The sequence below is a fragment of the Nicotiana sylvestris genome, chromosome 5 (genome assembly GCF_000393655.2).
Source record: "Nicotiana sylvestris chromosome 5, ASM39365v2, whole genome shotgun sequence".
Taxonomy (NCBI): Eukaryota; Viridiplantae; Streptophyta; class Magnoliopsida; order Solanales; family Solanaceae; genus Nicotiana; species Nicotiana sylvestris.
This window is the reverse complement of record NC_091061.1, coordinates 17,862,135-17,879,426: the sequence shown is the minus strand read 5'-3', so window position 1 is coordinate 17,879,426 and position 17,292 is coordinate 17,862,135. Positions and strand designations below refer to the sequence as shown.

The following is a 17,292-nucleotide window of genomic DNA, read 5'->3' as shown; positions in this document are numbered from 1 at the left end:
AATCGAACCATTGACACTCCTAATTTGAACTGTCTTTGCAATTACGCTAATAGCTTTACTTATCTCTCTTTCTCTCTATATATAACTTAGAGAATTTGCAGGAGTTGAAAGTTAGGTATGCACCCAATAAGAAGCGAAGGGTAATGAAGTAATTATATAAGTTGAGAACCATGAGGTCTCATTTTCAAATTCCAGCAAAGGCAAAAATAGCCGAGGCACACACAAACTGACTCAAACATCACATCACAGTTATTGGGAAAAAGGAGGAACATAATAATAAACCATTTTGTTCCCGAAGAACATATCGCACAAGTCTTCGTTTCATTAGAGAGAACATAACATAAAAATGTGAAGACTCGAGATCAAATTGATGATGTATTTGCAAAATCCATTCAAGTTTAAAGATATTTGGAGATTGAGATGAAGACATAGAAGTGAAAAAGAAGAATTGTAAATAAAACGGACACTTATCTGCACTTCTCATCAGCAAGAAATAAACCAAACCAATAAGAACAACATTGTTAAAAACACCATTGCAAACCATAGGTAGTGAAATCAACCTTTGCTTAACGAAAAGCAAAAGGAAAGGAGGAAAGAGTAGAAGATAATAGAATAAACTACATTAACTAAAGACAAGTGAGGGAAAAGGGTGTTCCAAGATTCAATTCTTTGACTCAAGAAACAACATTCCTTCAGACACTTATGCACAGATCAAGGTTTCCAGATAATGGTAGTCTCAGCAATCATGGAAGTGACAACATACGGGTCCATGTTCGAAGCTGGCCTCCGGTCCTCGAAGTATCCCTTCCCCGCCTTCTCTGTATCTCTGCCAACACGAACTGAAGCGCCACGGTTTGCAACTCCCTGAATAAAACAAATGCAGTAACATAAATGACACACTCTAGACATATTAAGATTCTAACTTATATACAACGACACAAACTATTACAGCGTGTTATAGCAGGTTATTGCCAGATTACCATATCAGACCTGTTATGAACAGTCAGTGCACATAAGTTAAACTCTTTCGCAAAATATTTGTAATTGAAATATTCTTGATGCTTGATGTCAACATTGCACTAGAATTGTAGGTGAACAGTAAAGGAACAAAGATTCTTTTTGTAATAAAGAATCAAAAAAGTTCTTCCATCCAAGTGCTGATATAAGGGAAAACCAGATAGCCATTTGGTAACATTGACAATGTAGCTGAAAGTCAATAAAAAACTTGAAGTCCCAAAGCAACCGGTATTGCAGGTTTGAGTGAGCGGAAGGAGATGGAATTAAATGACAATTAATTAGGGAAGACCATAGTTTACGTACCCATTTGAAGGTGTTGATGTTAGCTGTTTCATGTTTTCCAGTGAGACGACGCTCATTGCCTTCACCATATGCAGCAATGTGCTCTTTGTGCCTCAGTCCTAGCTTCTCGATAGCCTTTTTGATCACTTCATACCCTCCGTCAGCCCTCATAGACTTGGTGCTGAAAGAAACATTCCACGTCAATACTCTCACATAGCGAGCGAGAGCGGGGGGAGGGGAGAATTGGACAGAAATATAATCAATTGCAGCACTTCTATCCAAACACGTAATTACTTACTCATAAATCAGTTTCATCACATAATGTTTATCAGTTAAGCCAATAGGCTAATAATCATATAGTACAATAAAAAAACGACTACGTACTCTTACCTGTAGTTTGTGTGAGCACCAGCACCATTCCAATCGCCCTAAAAATCAAAGGGTAAAACATGTACTTCAACATCAGCTTATGGCAAGCAGTATTCAACTATCTGAGCATAGATCAATCCAACATGTCTAAAAAAAGCCTACATTTAAATTAACTTTAAAAAGATAAATAGCAGAAAGCTCACGGGGATAGGCTTTGGGTCGAATGAAACTACGACTCCAGCAATCTCAGCAATCCTCTGTTTAACACCAATACAATAATCAAGTATAACAATCAAAGTCACATATTGTAGGTAAATTTAACAATTGAAATGGCAAGAAATTACAACAGCTAAATATAATACCTCGAGAATGTAACGAGCAGTCCACACCTCATCTCCTGCTGAAATTCCTACTGCAGGCCCAACTTGGAATTCCCACTGCATAAAATTATAGCATTGCTTTATGTTCAACTATGTATATATACATGCAACTAAAGCTTAGATCGGGTACATATAATAAGATCACACTCATTCTGAATTCACTAAACTTTAGATCATGAAATTCGCCTGTCTGAAAAGGAGTCGGGAGATAAAGAATGGGATGCGGAGCTATTTACCTGTCCAGGCATCACTTCTCCATTGATGCCACTGATGTTAATCCCAGCATAAAGACATGCCTTGTAATGTGCGTCAACTATATCACGTCCAAAAGCCTTGTCCGCTCCAGTTCCACAATAGTAAGGTCCCTAAATGCAATAAGAAATTTTTTTTTGAAAACTTTCACCCTTTACAGCAAAGGGAAAAGTAGCAGAATTATCTTTAGCTGTACTTCCAAGATTTAAATAAAAAATTAACTATAGTACCTGAGGTCCAGGAAAACCTCCAATAGGCCATCCAAGAGGCCAATTAATCTCCTTTTGCAGCAAAGTGTATTCTTGCTCAATACCATACCTAATTGGAAAAAACTTTTCCCAACAATCAGGTATCTTCTAAACGAATACGATACTAAAACTTAAGGACTGGAAAAACTTTTTTTCGATTAAAATCTAAATAGAGTTTTCTGCTACCATGTTTCTTCAGCAACAACATCAGGGTTGCTGAATATTTTAGCAGCATGGTGTCTCTTGTTTGTCGGAATAGGTTCACCAGCTGGAGTATAAGCATCACACATGACCTTAAGAAAACAAAAGAACATTAATTACGCACACATTTTAATAGAATCCAGAAATTAACAGTATCTAGTAGGTACAAAAATAGACCAACTCACCAAAATATTGTTGCCCCTCCTGAATGGATCCTTGAAAATTGCTTGAGGACTATTTGAAATTTCATTTTAATATATATATGGTCAGATGATTCTATTCAGAAAGGAATCGAACAATAACAAAATTTAGCAGGCTGAAGGCGACTTACTATAGGATGACTTCACTGTCTTCTCCAGGAGCTTGACCTGTGCTGGACCCATCATAGTTCCATTTGGGAAGCTTTGAAGGATCTTCAACTGGACCCGAAAGAGACTGTAAATAAATTTTTTGTATAAAGTTAGCAATCTTCAAAGCAATTAAAAACGAAAAAAAGGAAATGTTAATCTGAAAATAGATTAATAAAATAATGTAATACCCTGGCTTTGCTCCTGAGGTCCATGCCTGATCCGCCAATCCTGGTTATAAGAAACAAAAATGGCATACCAAGCACAAAGATTAAAATCATAAAAACACAATAAGTGAGAATAAAATTATTCACGGTAACAAAAAAAAAACACTATCTTAATTGAAGTGTATCTGAAGGATTGCGACCGGAAGGGAGCCTTAGCGTAACTGGTAAAGTTGTCATGTGACTAGAAAGTCACGGGTTCAAGCCGTGAAAATAGCTTATTGCAGAATGTAGGGTAAGGCTGCATACAATAAACGCTTGTGGTCCAGCCCTTCCCCAGACTCTGGGGATAATGGGAGTTTAGTGCATCGGACTGCCCCTTTTTTTTCTATCGGAAGGATTGCGACCTTATATCATTCATCGGCCGAAATATGTCCAATGATACTTATCTTCACTTCTTCACTTTATCTAGTAAAGACTAATGGACTAAGGTTAAATTGTTTGGTTTGATATAAACACCGAGTACGAGTAAGTTTTTATTGTACTCTATCCCACTACTTTAAAATGCTAGATAGGCCTTTGTGATCCATGCATAATCCATTTCTAAAAGCAAAGTAAGGGAATGTTTCTTCAATGAAGAAAGAGTAATTTTTAATGTCCTTTTTAAAGAAGAAAAACATATGCCACTATAAATACTATGAAATTAATACGAAAGTAACATATCATAAAACAGGAAAACTACAAAAGAAACAAAAAAACACAAAGAAAAATGAATTGATTGATCGATCACAATAAACACTTCCAATGATATATTCAAAAAATACCATAGTATATACAAAAAGAACAGATCACAACACACAGTAAAATCCTGATCAAACAGGACAACAGTGAAACATAAACCTAATCGTAACAGAAAAGAATCATAAAATTCATAATCATATCAAAAGGAGAGCCGAAAAAATCATTAACAAGATTAATAATTGGTAAAAACGATTAAGAAGAACCTAACCATATGTACTCAGCGATAATCTTATCAGTGGATTCAGTGAGATTAAGGTTGATGAGATCTGAAAGCAGAGACATAATAAAAAGACTTCAAAGAATTATAGTTCTGTTTGTTTTATGAAAAATGAACTAATGATTTTGTGTGATGCAGAATAAGAGTGTCTGGTTTTCTTATAGGCAGTTTCAAGAGGTGTTGATTCTATAAAAACAATCGGCAATTATTACGGATTCTTTTTCTAAATTGAAAAAGGAAAATGATACTTAATTTTTCCATTTTAATAAAATTCTTGAAAATTGGATAAGAGAATTAAATAGGGTTAGTGAGTTGTTCCGAAGAGTAGGTAACTGATAGATGCAGAAGAGAATCCATTTGAAGATTCTTGTATATTTTACCGGTTAACTGATATGCCGGTCTTATATAATCCATAAATTATTATATGCTGGTTATTAATAAATAAGTATGAGTATTTCCTTAAGGATGGCATATTTTAAGAATATTTTTGTCTTTAAATACCTCATATTTTTAGAGAGAAAAAAAACATCATATTGCAAATATATGTATTCTTATTACGGTGTTAATAATACTATACTGGTTTATGGTATTTATTATGCAAAGTTTGATATAAAAAATCATGTTATTAGTTTGAAGAGATTTCATTAGTAATACATATTCTGTACTTGATGCTAAATGTTATACTCCATCTATTTCGTCTTAATTTTAAATTTTTCTTTTTATTCTAATGATATGATTTTATGATCTGTACAAATATTATGACATATTTAATATCAAAATTTCTAAATATATCTTTAATATATGCTAAAAGTTGTTATGTCTTTCTAAAATTTCATTCTCAAACAACCATTGCTGTATAATTAAAATGGGGAGAATAAATAACTGATCTTATACTTATTTTACTCACATTCAATTCAATGTTTATATCAATTCTATGAATACATATTACATGTCTATATATGCATTGATATTACTAAACTATATATCACTTCAACTTATCACTTAACGATGATATATTAGGTCTCATTTGTCTTTTAAGATTAAGACATCTGAAGTTGAATACACATCTGAATATCAAGATGTGCACTAAGATTCAGAGTACATTTGAATCGAAATACACATATGAATATTAAGATATGTATTAAGATATGAATACTAAATGATTAAGACTGTTTATTTTTTAACATCTGAATATATAAAATTTATCTTTATTTGAAAATTAATAAACATAAAATTTAAATAAAAATACTAATTAATCTAATATTCTATCAATAAAATATATATTGTTTAAAATATGGTAGTTAGTGATGGTGATCGCTAACAGTGGTGCTTGAGAATGTCGACTAGAGGCGATGGTTGGTGGTGATTTTGGCTGATGGTGTGATAATTGATAGCGGTGGTTAGTAGCAGTTGTGGTTGTGATTGAGGAAGGTGGTAGTAGTTTATATGGTGGGCAATCCAGCATGACAATTGATGGTGATGGGGTGGTTAGTTGTGGTAGTCGAGGTGGATGTGTTTGTGGTTGTGGTTGAGAATGATAGTGGCGGGGGTAGTGGGGATGGTGGGTGGTGGTTGTCGATAATGGTAGCGACTTGGTGATGGTGGTGGTCGTTGAGTATGGTGGTGGTGGGTGGCATAGTGATAGTTGATAATGGTAGGCGGTAGTGAAAATTAATAATTAATGTGGATGATAGCATCTTAATGAAATTAAGTCATTGTTATAGATCTTAATCATACAAATCTATTCAGACGCATTAAGTGGTTGTAAAGGAAAAAAAAAAAACACCCTTAGTTATTAAGATCTGAATGATTTAAGATTCAAACTTTAAAAACGAACGCACTTAAGGTGTATTTGGTATGAAGAAAAACATTTTCCGGAAAATATTTTCCAATTTTCTCATGCTTGGTTTAGTGAAAATTAATAATTAATGTGGATGATAGCATCTTAATGAAATTAAGTCATTGTTATAGATCTTAATCATACAAATCTATTCAGACGCATTAAGTGGTTGTAAAGGGAAAAAAAAACACCCTTAGTTATTAAGATCTGAATGATTTAAGATTCAAACTTTAAAAACGAACGCACTTAAGGTGTATTTGGTATGAAGAAAAACATTTTCCGAAAAATATTTTCCAATTTTCTCATGCTTGGTTGGCTTAAATGTTTTGGAAAATATTTTCCTTATGAACTAATTTTCCTTCAATTGGAGGAAAATATTTTCCTTATCAAGAGAAGGGAGAATCTTTTCCAAAACTCCTTCTCATTCTTCCCTACCCTCACCAACTCACCCCACCTCCTCTCCAAAAAAGGTTTTTTTTTTTCAAATTTCAGTTTTTCCGTTACCACCCACCCTACTACCCCACCCCACCCTACCTTATCCCCACCCCTCCTCCCCCGATTTCTTTTATAATATATTTTTCAGTTTTAGTTTTTTTTTTATCGATTTAAAGGTTCAAAATTTTACAAGTTCCAAAGTTATCAGTTTGGAGATTTATGTGTTTGGAAGTTTACATGTTTAGAAATTATAAAGTTTACGAGTTAGAAATTCCGTGGTTTCGAAAGTTTAGCGGTTCGAAAGTTTATGAAAATGTGAGTTCTGAAGGTTGTTGGTTTGAAAGTTTATGGCTTCATGTTTATTATATCTAAATTGTTTATAAATACTCTTGAGAAGTCATTTTCTTTAATTTGCGTACCAAATACCGAAAAATAAATAAGATTACTACTTGTTTTTCAAAAAAATATTTACTACTTGTTTTACGAAAAATATTTTTCGTTGTACCAAACACATCCTTAGTGTCTGAAATCTGAATAATTAAAATTTAACCTCCGGCGAGGAAAGTTTTTGTGGATAAGTGAATCTGGGTGACATATTACCGATTCAACCGGTGTACGTTTCGTGGTGGTACAATGATTCAGCTCATAACTGGCAAGTACGTTGGAGTCTCGTCATCATTTGGGTCCCCCTGATTCCTTGAATCTCTCAAATTTTATGAGTCCTACTTCAACAGGATTCTTCTTTTCTCCTTTCTGAATCTTCAATTGTATCATAACGCTCCACGCGCGAATAGATGATATACATTTAACATGATGTTATATTATCAATATTTAAAAAAAATAAAAATTATAATATTAATATATACAATTAAATTTTTCTATAACAGTCTCGCTTGCTTCGAATATTTTGGTTACATAATAAAGTGTTATGGTAGAGAATACATATTATAATATAACATGATAAGTTGGTTCCAAAGAAAGTTGACCGTTATATTGAATTCTTATTATAGAGAAAGTTGATTGTAATTGAAAGTTAATTCGACATAATAAAAAGGCAGAATAACTTCCTGGCCACTTAAACTTGTAGGGTTTTTAAAAGCCGATAAGAAAGTTGATTGTAATTGAAAGTTAATTCGACATAATAAAAAGGCAGAATAGCTTCCTGGCCACTTAAACTTGTAGGGTTTTTAAAAGCCGATACATGAATTTTCAACTTTCTCATTTGAACACTAGAACTCATTTTTCGGTAACTAATAAACACATTTGACCGTTGACCATGCGTGCGTGTATTACATATACACATATATATCCATCCAATTAAAATAACCAAGTGGATGTTTTACGCGTCAAAGCCGCGAAAACCCTAACCCACAGATCAGGGTCCTCTCTTTTATTCCATAGACCGATCCCCCTCCCCTCGTTTTAACCTCTCTCTGACCAAACCCTAAACCCTGCTGTAAGCCTGGGTTACCAATGGGCTAACAATCACTCATCCCCTTCCATAATCAATCATAATCACTTGCCCACTCTTTTTGTTTTCGATAATTATATGTTAATTTTGGTTTTTGATCGAGTTTAGTTTGGTCCGTGTTTTCGATTCCAATAACGTTATATGATCGGAAGATTCATTTGTCTCTTGTCGATTCCATCATTTTCACGGTCTGAAAAAAAGAAAAAAAATTAGAAATAGAGCTTTAAATTTTACAAAATGGAGGAATGAAGCTTCAGATTTTAAAAAAGAGAGGAATAGGGTATTTTAGAAGGAATAAATAAGAAGATGCTTAAATACAACCCATTTGTACCGTTGGGCATTGGGAAGGGGGCTTTCACACTCCTATGTGTCGTATTCACGCATCCTGCTGATTAGGATCAATTAATGCCACATGGACATGATTAATGGTCAAATGTGTTTATTAGTTAACAAAAAAATAAGTTCGAATGTTCAAATAAAAAAGTTAAAAGTTTATGTATCAATTTTTAAAAACCCTACAAATTTAAGTGGTGAGGAAGTCATTCTAAAAACCACATGTGTGGATAGACATTGTTTAATGCTTTTCGGAAATCATATGTTTGCAACGACTTTTTAAGTGGATGGATTGTGTGGATAGACATTGTTTAATGCTTTTCGGAAATCATATGTTTGCAACGACTTTTTAAGTGGATGGATAATTACGGATCCTGCATGCTTTTACTTTAGTACACCAAGGGGTCGTGTTTGGTAGGGTGCATAAGAATGATGCTGAATATGGTGTATTAGTAATGCTGGTATTAATTATGCTTGTATTAGTTATGCTGATATTAGTTATGCTGACATATTTCTTATCCATTGTTTGGTTTGATGTATTAAAGTATTGCACAATTTCTAAAAGAATTATTTGTTTATAAAAATGCCCTCAAATCTAGTCCACACTCTAACTTTTTAAAAGAAACATATGTTGAGAAATTTTTTTATATGAAAAAGTTTTAAAAAATTATTTTATTTGTCTACCTATATTGTAAAATAAAATTAAATATTTATTTATAAAAAGGAAATATGCTAAGTATTTATTTATTTACTAGGGATATAATTTTATTTCTTACTATTTGAATTATTTTGAACTTGCATTAATATACTAACTAGTATATTTTAATAAAACATAAATTTTGAAGGACAATTTTATCTTTAACTAAGCTAATGCATGCATTAAAATCCATTGCATTGCTAATACCATTGTTTTCTATGCATTAGTTATGCATATGATAATACCAAATAGGATGTATAACTAATGCCTGCATAACTAATGCATAAATTCAAAATATCTACCAAACAATATATTATCAATACACAAAGCTAATGCATGCATTAATTTATCTAATGCATCCTACCAAACGACCCCTAAGTAATTAAGAAAGTGAAGTGCGTGAATTTGAATTATTAAAATGCTTATAAATAGGACGAAAAAAGTACTTTAGTGCTATTTTTATTGCCATAGAATAGAATACTTTTTTTTATTTGCTAAGCTCATGTGACAGGCTTGAGATCCAGTTGTGAAGAGCTAACTGATACAAAAAAAAAAAAGGATTGTTTAACCTAAATTATTAAAATTTTATAATCTATTTTAGTTTTACTTATTTTAGAATAAAGAACATACGAGGCGATGAAAAGGGACATTAGAGGATCAGAGAGATGGTAAAAGATAAGTAAATTTCTCCTAAGTGTGTTAGACTTTCGTTGAAAACCTCATATTCCTTATAATTTTATAAATTTGTTATAGCTTTACTTTTCGCATAATTTTATTTCTATTTTTCCAATCTTAGGGAACTGAAAGGAACGCGCCTTTGTTGAATGTAGGGAAGCAATGTATAATAGGGTCACGGAGTTATTCAACATTGGATGCTTACGTGGCAGATTACTTGCCACTCGACGCATCTCGCAGCTTTAAAAGGACAAATCGAAGAGTCCGAAACTTTTTTGATGTTTTTTTGAATAAAAAATACGTTTTTAATACTACAAAAAAAAATTACATAACTAGGTAAAACGCAGTACTATACTGCATTTTACTTTAATGGAAAATTAGCTGTTATAAAAGGCAGTATAGTACTGCGTTTTACTTAAAAATTATTTTTTTAAAATTAATTCGCAGTACTATACTACATTTTACTTTAACGCAGTACACAACATTTGTTTTTTTGTAAAACACAGTATAATACTACTTTTTACACTGAAACGTACTATTATACTGCATTTTACTCTGATTTTTGGCCCCACCAATTAACTGACATAACAATAATTTAAATACATAAAACGTAATATTGTATTGTGTTTTATATAGAAAAATTCTACACCCCAAGCTCGGACTTGCCTTATTTAAAGGCGTTTCAATTTTATGAAAATCCATTCAATACTAAACTTCAAACTTACGTTCATACTTCCCTCTTCTTCTTATCAATCATTTTTTTACAAATGTCTAAAGTGGCAAAAATAAGGGTTTCACTATATTGGGGGGGGGGTGAGGTTGTGCTGGAGAATAACTCTGTGAGGTATAGCTCACCTCCACAGTGTCATGTTAAATTGCCGCTTACTATGGAGTACGATAAATTGGTATAGTTGTTACGTAAAAAAAATGAGTGATAGGAGGCATTCAGTTAACCTTAAAGTAACCGGTAGATTCCGTATTCAGTGACTCCGCAGGGATTTGCTTATTATTCTGAGTTTAACATCGAGGATGATCAAACTTTTAGATATTTTTTGCGGATTTCGGATGAATATAGGAAATTTATTGTAATAAAATTATTGGAAATGTACGTCAAGGTGGAAGACGTTCCCAATAATGAGGGCGTGCATAGTAGGGATAACCCCCAGTTGTCGAGTGGTTATTCTGGAGCAGTTTTTGCAGGACAGATTGGTGATGAAAGAGCTTGCCTTGATTTAAACTTGTCACCACCGGCGAATGAGCAGCCACAAAATAATTTTTCGACTTTATATAATCAACAAGACGACTGGTAAACTTCAATTTTACTATGCTTTAGCGATGTTTATTTTATGTTTTAATTGGATTTGTAGTAACACTCATATTATTCATAGGGGGTACCGTCCGAATATGAATTTTACAAGTTATGACCCCGCCCCTAGTTGGAATATGCGTAGTTCTGGAGTATTGGACCACAGTGGTCCATCCGGAAGTCATCACCAACAAGAAAATATCCATCATGAAACGTCAAGACAGTACGACTTGTAAGTAAAATGATATAGCTATATCTAAAGTATTTATCTAGTTGGGTAACTTATCATTTTGTTCTTTTTGTGCAGTGAAAACGAGCTTTTTGAAGCTCCTGACCTCACACAGTTGCCCATAAACGACGTATTTACTCGTGATTTGGCAGATGCGCAGAGTCAGGAAGATGATAGTGATTATGACAACAATGCAGATGAGTCTGAGGATGACACACCCTTCCATGATGAGGGTGATGATGGGGAGGAAGTGAATATTGAACCTGAGCTGACGAGGGAGCATGTTCCTCCACCTCCCGCTAGACCAAGAGTGTACGAGTCCCACGTGCCATTTCATGATCGGAATATTCTCTACCTTGATAATTTGCCAAACATGCCGAACATGGATGCCCTAACAAGGGATGATGATGAATATCAGTCAGCGATGTGGGATGAGTTTCGACTAGCTGTTCTGACAAAGGGCATGTATTTCCTCGATAAAGCTCGCCTAATTAGGGCTGTAAAAATCTATAGTATAAAAGAGTGCCGTGAGATGACGATAAGTGAGTCAACTACGGAGAAATACAAGGCTGTATGCCCTAGAGACTTTATGGGTTGTCACTGGATGTTGCGTGCCACCAAGAAGAAATCAGGTTTGTGGAAAGTGGGTAAATTTATTAGCGAGCACAGATGTGAAATGGACACATACAATGAGAATCACTTCAACTTGGATGTGGACTTGATTTCTCTTGTCTTGATTCCATATTTGGAAGTGTCCATTAGGTTCAAGATTAAAGAGTGTATTACAGCCGTCCACCAGGAGTATGGTTGTACTATAACCAAAAGAAAGGCATATCTCGGTCGCAAACGTGCCTTTGAACTTATTTATGGCGACTGGGATAAGTCTTTTTCAAATCTGCCCAGGTACATGGCCGCACTGCAACACTTTAACCCCGGGACTGTTGTTGAATGGAGGCGTGAGCGGAGTCCGGACAGACCCGAATATATTTTCAACTATGTGTTCTGGTCATTTAAACCAGCAATTGATGGTTTTGTGCATTGTCGTCCTATTATTTCCATAGACGATACTCATGTCTATGAAAAGTATGATATTAAGCTTTTGATTGCAGTTGCAGTAGATGCCAATGGGCAAATATTTCCACTAACTTTCGCCATATGTGCCAACGAAAGCGAAGAGACGTGGCCGCTTTTTTTGAACCACTTGAAGCAGCACGTTATCAAACAGCGTTCAGGTATTTGTCTAATATCTGATCCAGAGGCGGATTCAGTGTGAGAGTTACGGGTTCAATTGAACCCATAACTTTCGATGCGGAGTAGAAATTTATATGTAAAAATTCATTAAAATTGCAAAAATATTAGATTTGAACCCATAACTTTAAATTTCAATGTTAAAAATCTTAAAAATTGAACCCATAGAATTTAAATCCTGGATCCGCCTCTGATCTGATCGACATGGTGGTATTTTAAGTTCTGTACGTCACTTGCGTGAATGGCAGGAACCATATGAATACCACCGTTACCGTGTGCGTCACCTGAAGGCCAATTTCCAGAAGAAATATCCTGACAAGGCCTTGCATGACTTAATATGGATGGCTGCAACTGAGCACCAGCAGTGCAAATTCACGAGGCGCATGGAAGCGATCCGGCAGTTAGAACCACGAGCCTATACTTGGTTGATGGGGCATGAGCTTCACATGTGGACATTGCATGCTGATGGCGGCAGATGATGGGGATCCCTCACTACAAACGTGTCGGAGTCATTCAACGGCTTGTTGAAGTCTTCCCGTGGACTGCCTGTCACTGCCATGGTCCGCATAACATTCAAACAGAGTGCAGAGAGGTTTGTTGAAAGGCATGCAGCTGCATCAGCATTGATGGACAGGGGTGTTCAATTTATGCCAATACCCATGAAAAGATTTGAAAGGTCTAGGAGGCGAGCACAATGGCATTCATTTCTTCAGTACGATCATGAACGGGGTATTTTTGAAGTTAAGATCGCTATCCGCGGACACTGTGGGAATAATCTACAGATGGTGAATGAAAATAAAAGGTTATGTTCATATGGAAAATGGACCATCTACCACATGTCGTGCGCACATGCATTGAAGTGCTTTCAACAAGTTGGCTATGGGGCAACAAACTATATTGATAGGCAATATAGTGTTGCTGCATACGTAGACACGTATTGTGGGAAGTTGCAGCCATTAGGTGCTGAGCATTATTGGCCGCCAGAAACTTTTAAGATGGTATGTAACAAGGACTATTTGCGCAAGCTGCAAGTGCAAAAGAGAACGCATATACAGAACCAAATGGATGTTGGTGACACCGTTTATGCGCGTAAATGTGGCATATACTCGCAAACAGGACACAACCGTCGTAAATCTCCTTTAGGTGGTGTGCGTGGTAGTGGTAATCCGCCTCCTGGTACAAGTTCGTCGAATGTACCCAACTATCAAGGATACCCCTAGTCTTTTGTTTTGGTATTATTATTTGTAATACGTGTTTGTACTTGTGTATGTTGCAATATATATAAAATAAAATTATGTTCCACAATCTGGAATGAGTGGAGAAAAAACTGTTTAATTGTAGAAAAATTTAATATGTAAAGCGTGGTTTGATAGTTTCATATAACAACACAAACACTTAAACTTAACTTCCACTTCAATTAAAATAAAATTTAGTACACATACATGCCATACATGCCAATACATGCCACTTCAATACATGCCATACATGCCACTTCAATTAAAATAAAATATTACTACAACACAAACACAAACATAACAGGCCAACATAATAAAAATACATGAAATATGAAAAATACACTAAACACATACATGACAATGTTTAGTCCCGGTTGCCATTTATTCTCCGCTCCAACCACTTAAATCGTTCTTCCATTTGTTCTTTTTCTTCTTCTACCTCTTTCAGTTTCGCCTTCACCTCCGCAAGTTCTCGTTTATATTTTTTTTACGTTCCTTTTGTGCTTCGCAATTCCATTGTGCTTTCCATTTTTCTTCTCCCACCTCCTTCAGTTTCGCCCTCATTTCTACAAGAATTCTATCGCTTTCTCTTTGTGTTTCCCGTTGGCATAAACACATATTATGAAGAAACTGCAATTGTTCTCTGTAGCATTCCTGATAACATGGTTCATCAACCCATTCCTCAAAATCACAAATAGGTTTGCCGGGAACCTTGTATAACTGGTTCATACAGCACCAGTAGCGGCGTCCGACTTCACCACCGTCCCAACAATTTTGCATCGAGCATTCTTTTCCACAGTTGCACTTTGGTGGATGAAGAGGTTGAGCCATTTAATGAAATATTTGCTTTTAGTAAAAAAAACCTTACTTTTAATGAAATATTTGCTTTTACTAATTTTTGAGCACACAAAATAACTACAATGAGGCCTTTATTTTTAGGCGAGACAAAATACATAAAGCGTGATATAATACTGCGTTTTATGGAGTTGTCTTGTCATTTTGAAAAAGATGAAAACCATTTGAAAAAGCTGCTTTATTGCAGAAAAATTTAATATATAAAGCGAGGTATAGTACTGTGTTTTATGGAATTGTCTTGTCGTTCTGAAAAAGATAAAAACCATGTGAAAAAAGCTGCTTTATTGCAGAAAAATTTAATATATAAGCGTGGTATAGTACTGCGTTTTATGGTTTTAGTTATCCTTTATGCAGTGATGGTTTTAGTTCTACTGTTTGTTTTTGTGTTACGTTTGCAATGTTTGTGTTTCTTGTGTACTGTTTAAGTAAAATTGCTGTTCAAACACAATTAAAATAAAAAAGTAGTTAAAAGATAATTGTTACCATTATTTACATAATGCACTATTTACACAAAGTAAAAATATCAGTAAATCAGTGAGTCCCGCAGCCTGTGTGCTTCAGTGCTACTGCCGGTCTAAGTCGCATCCCCTGCCGCCCGGGTACACTATCTGGATCATCATCATCAAGTCGCCTCTTTATGTGAGGATGTGCAGCAACATCGACACTACAACTGGCAGGATCGGAAGAATATGCCGTCGGGCCGTCAGCAACCTACAAAACAAGTGGTAATCTTAGCTTGTGAAAAAGTATATTTGTATTGTACGTGTTGAGTCAAAAAATATTTTCTCATCGTGGTCTCGTCGGCCGCTTGAGTATATGCATCCGTGGTGTCCTCATCAAAGCATGTAATGGCCTCAAAGATGGGCTGGGACAAAACCTACATAAGAAAGTTAAAAATTAATTAATGTCAGCTCATTAAGGAAAAGAAAACAAATTGAAATTTTAAAGTAATACAAACATACCTACGCCTTTGGTAGATCCGCATCAACTGCCGGGGATGAGGCATAACTCAACCTGCGCCCGCCATCCATATCCCAGGTGGGCCGATCCTCAGCTGCGATAGATGGGCATGCAAAGTACTGGTCTACATCCCCGTCGAATGTACCCGTGATCAACAGTGCTCCTGACGGGGTAACCTGCGATGCTGGCAGAGATAGCTGAAGGCTGTACGAAGGCATGCTGCTGGAAGGCTCTTCTACCCGAGGTATATAACTCGGCTGATCATCTCCAAGCGTCTCAACTCCAAAGTCTTCATCATTTCCTTCAACAGGTGGGTCGACAGGTGCCTCAACGCCCCCTTGCTGGGGACCACCTCCTCGCCGTCCCCCGCGACCCCGTGGGGCACCCCTGCCTCGTGGGGCACCCCTCCCTCGTGCCCTACCCCTGCCTCGTGGGACACCCCTACCCCGATGGTAGTCCTCTGGCGCTGCATACTGAGCCTCATGGTCCAACCTCGCGACATCTCTCTCCTGAAACAGGGTCCGACGAGCCAACTGTGCCATCTGCCGGCCATAGTAAACGACTGTAGGGATGTCAGTATGCTGCTGCATCTCCTGTCCCAACTGGTAGAGGTGATGATGCCCAATAGCATGTGAAATATTTAAAATATTAATTAAATAACGCTATATCACAATTATACGATATTAATAAGCCAAAAAACATACCAGTGCCTCGTACCTTCCGGCGTACGGTCTGTAGCGCTCACCAAGTACATGAATGGGGTTCCCGATAATCAGTCGGGTGTGACGGCGGTACCATGATGCATACAGATGAATAGTGGCCTCCTGGGTAAATGTAGGTGCTGGCAGAATACGGTCAGCTCGCTCCTCCCAAATATGGACCTGTTGCTGCCATCCCATATATATATCGTCCAGCCTGACACGGTCATCCCGCTGATAGTGTGTAGCCACCCATCCAGGCTCCCCCAGTATAGGCTGGGGACGGTGAAACTGGTGAAGCACACGCTCTGTGGCATGATACTCAACCATATCGAAGAAGATCATCGGGACGGAGGTGCTCCAAAGCAGTCGATCGACTGAGCAATAAATGGGAAACTAAGCTAGCAACTCGTCGTTGTATGGCGTCCATATGAACTACCAAATAATAACATAAAAGTGAATATGCGCAACACAACTCAATTTAAAGCAAGTATGTGCAGGTACATATTTACCTGTTCGTCCACCAGCATATCTAGCACATCTCTGATAAGGGGGAGATTATGATGAGCATCGGTATCTCGGTAGTTCCCACGCCGGAGAATCCACCTAGAAGCTAGAGGGAGAAACGAATAAGCCTCACCGGGAGCAAGAGGTGGTAGAGGTGGATGCAACGGCATGATCCGCTGCCAGGCCCAAACCTAAGATAAAAGGTTGATGTAAAATTTATGAGTCATTTCGACCATATAGAATTCAGAGTAATGAACAGAGTATTCGAAAATGTTGCCACCTGTAGGAGTGACAGAAAATCACATATGTCCACCGCTGGGCCCATGCTCGACCGGCACATGCTCCTATACAGGTATGCGAGAATAGTAGCACCCCAACTATACTGGGGTAAATTATCCAGCTGCTGAAGATGATGGAGAAAACACTTACTCATGAGACTTCCCGAAGTGTTCGGGAACAAGACATACCCAAAAAATAGGAGCAGCGCCAACCACGTGCCTCTCAATATGGAGATCCTCCGTCTCA

The 17,292-nt window shown here is 36.4% G+C and overlaps 1 protein-coding gene across 1 annotated transcript; it reads right to left on the bottom strand.

Moving 5' to 3' along the window:
- Positions 1-483: 483 nt before the first annotated feature.
- On the bottom strand, positions 484-4,545 carry LOC104246795 (glutamine synthetase-like). Its single transcript, XM_009802681.2, has 12 exons — positions 4,270-4,545; positions 3,288-3,327; positions 3,081-3,184; positions 2,935-2,983; positions 2,735-2,841; positions 2,531-2,618; positions 2,285-2,413; positions 2,031-2,105; positions 1,872-1,925; positions 1,690-1,727; positions 1,321-1,480; positions 484-864 (listed from the first exon to the last, which is right to left on the bottom strand). Exons 1-12 carry the CDS (start codon positions 4,341-4,343, stop codon positions 712-714), a joined length of 1,071 nt encoding a protein of 356 aa, XP_009800983.1. The 5' UTR covers positions 4,344-4,545; the 3' UTR covers positions 484-711.
- Between the last annotated feature and the right edge of the window lie 12,747 nt (positions 4,546-17,292).

Coding starts and splice junctions, on each gene's coding strand:
- LOC104246795 (XM_009802681.2), bottom strand. CDS start 4,343: ATGTCTCTGCTTTCAGATCTCATCAACCTTAATCTCACTGAATCCACT. Junction 3,328..4,269: donor ATTATCGCTGAGTACATATG/GTTAGGTTCTTC, acceptor TCTTATAACCAG/GATTGGCGGATCAGGCATGG. Junction 3,185..3,287: donor ACCTCAGGAGCAAAGCCAGG/GTATTACATTAT, acceptor ATTTATTTACAG/TCTCTTTCGGGTCCAGTTGA.